This window comes from Engraulis encrasicolus, chromosome 11, assembly GCF_034702125.1.
Source record: "Engraulis encrasicolus isolate BLACKSEA-1 chromosome 11, IST_EnEncr_1.0, whole genome shotgun sequence".
In the NCBI taxonomy this organism is placed as follows: domain Eukaryota; kingdom Metazoa; phylum Chordata; class Actinopteri; order Clupeiformes; family Engraulidae; genus Engraulis; species Engraulis encrasicolus.
The window spans coordinates 10,009,726-10,014,725 of NC_085867.1; the positions used below are offsets into that span (position 1 = coordinate 10,009,726).

General features: G+C 43.5%; 1 protein-coding gene across 1 annotated transcript in view; it reads right to left on the minus strand.

Moving 5' to 3' along the window:
• The window catches only part of ttll11 (tubulin tyrosine ligase-like family, member 11), an 81,558-nt gene that overhangs the window by 65,610 nt on the left and 10,948 nt on the right, over positions 1-5,000 (minus strand). Inside the window, exon 2 of the mRNA XM_063209850.1 lies at positions 2,293-2,392. Coding sequence (XP_063065920.1) covers positions 2,293-2,392 — 100 coding nt within the window. The remainder of the gene's footprint in view (positions 1-2,292; positions 2,393-5,000) is intronic.

The window sequence follows — 5,000 nt, forward strand, 5'->3', positions numbered from 1 at the left end:
AGATTATTTTGGGAGTAAATATGCATACCTAATTTGCATATTATGACGTCATGTGGTGGCGGCCATTTTGAATTTTTAATATTTTTTGGAAAATATTGATCATTTTCAATAGATTATTGAATTTATTTAGCAATATTTGACATTCCATTACTATCACATAGTGCACATACACTATGGTCAAGGAAATAAGTAGTTTTAGGCAGAATATATATAGTACATATTGTAATATTGCAATAATATAATGCAATAAGTATGTGAATGCCCTACTCTTCAACCTGCCCCCTGCCATGCGTGATAGCTTTGGTGCTAACATGATAATGCTCCTCTGCTCTGCTTAAACAGCCTTATGTGTAATAGGCTACAGGTCCATTAGGGACGCCGCACGGAGCTTGGAGATAAAGACGCTGCTCTCTGGTCAGTTGGAATAACCTCGCCGTAGTCTTCCAGCGTAATCCTGACTCCAATTATTTCAGCAAGGAAGCCAATGCTAAATTTAACCTCTCTTCCTCTCTCTATCTCTCTCTCTCTCTCTCTCCATTTTAGCATGTGGGAGTACTCTTAATACTGGCAGAATATCAAGAACACACACATAGGGTCTCTCTCTCTCTCGCTCTCTGTCTGTATCTCTCTCTCTCTCTCTCTCTCTCTCTCTCTCTCTCTCTCTCTCTCTCTCTCTCTCTCTCTCTCTCTCTCTCTCTCTCTCTCTCTCTCCATTTTAGCATGTGGGAGTGCTCTGAGAGAAGTCCCAGTGAAATGCCATCTGGCCATAGGTTGGCTGGTCTATGTTGTATATGTACTGTACTGTACTGCATACTCAGATGCTCTGGCTGTGCCGTAGAGCTGGACAATCAGATGCAATGCAGTTAATCATGATATCTATTCATAGTATGACCCTACTCAGGACTTTTACAGCCCTTTGAGGAATATGATGTGGTGCCTCGGATGAAAAAGGTTCCCCACCCCTGCTTTACATTACATTACATTGCATTTGGCAGACGCTTCATAACCAAAGCGACTTTCAAAAGAGGACCTAATCAAGCCAACATCACAAGCAAAAACAAAGTGCACAGGAGATATACAGAACAACAAGTGCAGTTGCAAAGAGGGGTTAGGTTTTTTTTTTTTTTTTAAAGAGTAAATAACGAGTACACACACACACACAAACACACACTCACAAACTAAACTAAACTAAACATCATGTCAGGAGTCTGCCATTAGTCTAGTAGATTCTCTCTTTACATGAACATCTGTATTATTTAGAAGGGAACGGTTCGTAGTCATGCGCTTCATCATTGAATCACAATATCAACTAGAAATGCACTCGGAGAGTGCAGACCTCTGCCAAGGAAGCGGTTTGACTGTGTTACACACTAATGTTTTTCAAGTCTTTTCTGCCTTGTTTTTGATGAGTTAGAAACCGTAATGTCAAAATGTGCCCTATCCCACAATGGTGAAGAATCGTTTAAAGAATTCCTGGATCCAGATCGTGAGTCAGATCACCACCAAAATTTATGCAATTAAGAGGGTGGACCTGTATCATCCAGTACATAGCCACATTAAAAAAATATATCTTTTGGAAAATGAGTTCTAGTTCAAAGCTTCGTTAACTGCTTCTCAAAAACCAGAGATGTTGAAGCATGGGTGCAGCATGTTGAAACTCCATTCCTACACATACTGGCAGGCTATCTACACATGTTTGATCACCAAATTTAAATTTAAGACCAGGTTTGAGTCCCATCTGGGTCAATTAATTTCCTATGAAAAGTGAAAATAAAGTCTGCACACCAAGCACCCGCATAATCAGAAAAGTCTGATGAAGGGCACGCTGCCCTGTCACTGCATTAAATAAGAGAAACGCGAGCTTGGTGTGCAGACTTTATTTTCAGTTTTCATCTGAGAACTGCTAGTCCTGCACCCAAAGCTTTTTTTTTGACAGATGTGCGTGTTTTTTTCTTCATTTCATTTCATTTTCAACCTTACGTCATCTCCCCCTCCAACTTTTCAATGTCCTATCCCATAAATGCTCATAATAAAATAAAAAAACACACTTAATCTAAAAAACCTTCTACAATGCAGACGATGTTGTGTTTTGACAAGGACAGGACAAATGCTACGGGGCCACACAGGGCCGCTGACGGCTTTGGCTGGGCCCAGGACAAGGTCACCTGAAAGGGCCCCTCACCCAATACAAACAATGTAATGAGAAACTGATTCTGGGCCCCGTCTGTCCTTGGGCCCGGGTCAATTTTCCCCTTTATCCTCCCCTATCGGCTTCCCTGGAGCCGCACGTACCTGGGAACTTGTTGACCTGTCCGGAGCTGATGTTCTCGTTGTCGTGAAAGGAGACACCGTGCCAGTAGATGTCACAGGCAGCCCGACGGCCAATCGGAAACTAGACAGAGGGGCATAACAGGAAGAGAGAAAGCAATGTTGCATTTCAGTGTCTAAGAACGCAGGCAGAGATTCTTTAAGTATAGAGATATGCCAACATAATAGGTTTCTATGGGCACCTAACGCGACCAGGTTCCGGTCTGCCTAAAGGGCCGTGTCATAATGCTCCTACAATGAATAGAACAGTCCTTAGGTCTGCCTAGGTCTGCCTAAGGGGGGCCATAATAGAACCAGGAAACAATGGGCCAATGGAACCTCTCTCTCTCTCTACTCTCTCTGACGCAGGTGCTGGACAAAACAAAATAACTGTTGTAAATGATACATGTCCGCAACATTGTTAATTCTGCCAGTTGTTTAATGGCACAACGTTTCGGACCTCAGTCCTTCTTCAAGTGCAACGTTGTGACATTCAACAACTGGGAACATAGACAGTGTGGTGGACATTTATCATTTACTGCTTTTCAGTGTTTCCCACACATAAACAATTCTGTGGACAGCACCACAGAATAGAAACAGAACACCACATGCACAGCAATGTCAGTGAGGGTACGGGTGTAACCCTTGCAGTGACCCACAGTGTTGCCAAATTGGGTGGTTTCCGGCCCAATTGGGCAGCTTCGGATAGCCGTCTGTGGGTGAAAACAGTCAAAAACGCATTTAACCCATTTTAGGGGTAGGGGTGGGCGATATGGCAAAAATGTTGCATCACGATTTTTTAACATGAAATCACGATTTCGATTTTTTATCACAATCTTCCATCCAAAAAAATAAAAACAACAAAAAACAACTTTCATATACTTGCAATTTGTAATTTGCAGTCAATAAAATGTTAACACACTGATGATACTCTCATTAAGTGTACAATTGGAATACAATAATGTAAAGAATAAAGTCAAGACAACAACACAAGTGAGAAAACGTCACTCTGATACTGATAATAAACATCCTCACTGCAAGACGATCTATACGATTTCTCCACTTTGGCAGATTCGAGACGATCTTTTACTCAATATCGCGATTCACGATATAATATCGTCATATCGCCCACCCCTAAGCCAAAGGCACCTGTGAAAAACGCCTGCTAAATGCCTAAGACCTTTTTGGGAAAAGGTGCCTTCCGCCAATAAAAACCTAAATATCTCAACCTCCGAAGCACATAAAAACATGAAATCAGTTGCATTTGAAAGCTAAGACCCTCCTCTCGCATTAAAATGTGTGCATTCAGCTCTAACACCCACCAACATTTGTTAATAAAAAAACATTACATTTGAATAAGTCTGAATGCTGCGTCTGTGTCGCTCCAGGTGCTTTGGTCAATGCAGCGTATATGCAGCATCATGCTTAAATGGGTTAACATGAAACAGCACTAAAAACATGGCCCATCCACCACCTTGACTAACAAAGTCATGGGTAAGCGGTTAGGGGGTCAGCCGGTTCGACTCCCGATCCGCCAGGTTGGTGGGGGGAGCAATTAACCAGTGCTCTCCACCATCCTCCTCCATGACTGAGGAAACCTGAGCATGGTACCGCCGCGCCGCACTGCTCCCTTGGGCGCCATTGAGGACTTCTCCCTTGCAAAATGCAATGTTGTTGTGTGCAGTGTACAGTGAACAGTTGTGTGCTGTGGAGTGCTGTGTCACAATGACAATGGGAGTTGGAGTTTCCCAAAAAAAAAAACAAATCTGCAGATTGAGAGTGAAAAGACGTATGGAACACCAATGCGGGAGGAAGACAGGAAGAGGGGACTAGAAAGAGAGAGTGGGAAAGAAAGAAAGAGAAAGAAATAGAAAGAGAAAGACGGATGGGGGTGGGGGGGGTGAAGTGGAGCGGAAGAGAACAGCAGTGCAGGTGAGCTGCTTAGGGCTCCCTATGGGGAACTCTGTGGGGTGCTGCAAACCCCTGTGGCTGTGTGTGTGTGTGTGTGTGTGTGTGTGTGTGTGTGTGTGTGTGTGTGTGTGTGTGTGTGTGTGTGTGTGTGTGTGTGTGTGTGTGTGTGTGTGTGTGTGTGTGTGTGTGTGTGTGCGTGTGTGTGTGTGTGTGTGGCACAAGTACCAACCATAACATGAGCCACAAGAGGCTAAACTTGAGTGTCAACAAGAAGAACCATGTGTTTAGGTACATAAGATAGAGGTCGTGAGATAGGGTAGAGGTCGTGAGATAGGGTAGAGATAGATTAAGATAGATAGATAGATAGATAGATAGAGAGAGAGAGAGAGAGAGAGAGAGAGAGAGAGAGAGAGAGAGAGAGAGAGACAGAGAGAAAGGAGAGAGGGAGAGATAGAGAGAGATGGATAGGGTCTAGAGAGGAGAAGAGATAGTGATATAGAGAGGGGGTGAAGAGAGAGAGAGAGAGAGGAGTTTGGAAAGGGAGATAGATAGATAGAGAGAGAGAGAGAGAGAGAGAGAGAGAGAGAGAGAGAGAGAGAGAGAGAGAGAGAGAGAGAGAGAGAGAGAGAGAGAGAGAGAGAGAGAGAGAGAGAGAGAGAGAGAGAGAGAGATTCTTAAGATATGCTCTCTTGGGTAAGGGACTGTTTGTTATGTATTTTGCATGACCCTCCCCTTGCAAGCTTCAAAACTTTGACGACCATCCCGACGAAGTCGTCAAAAAT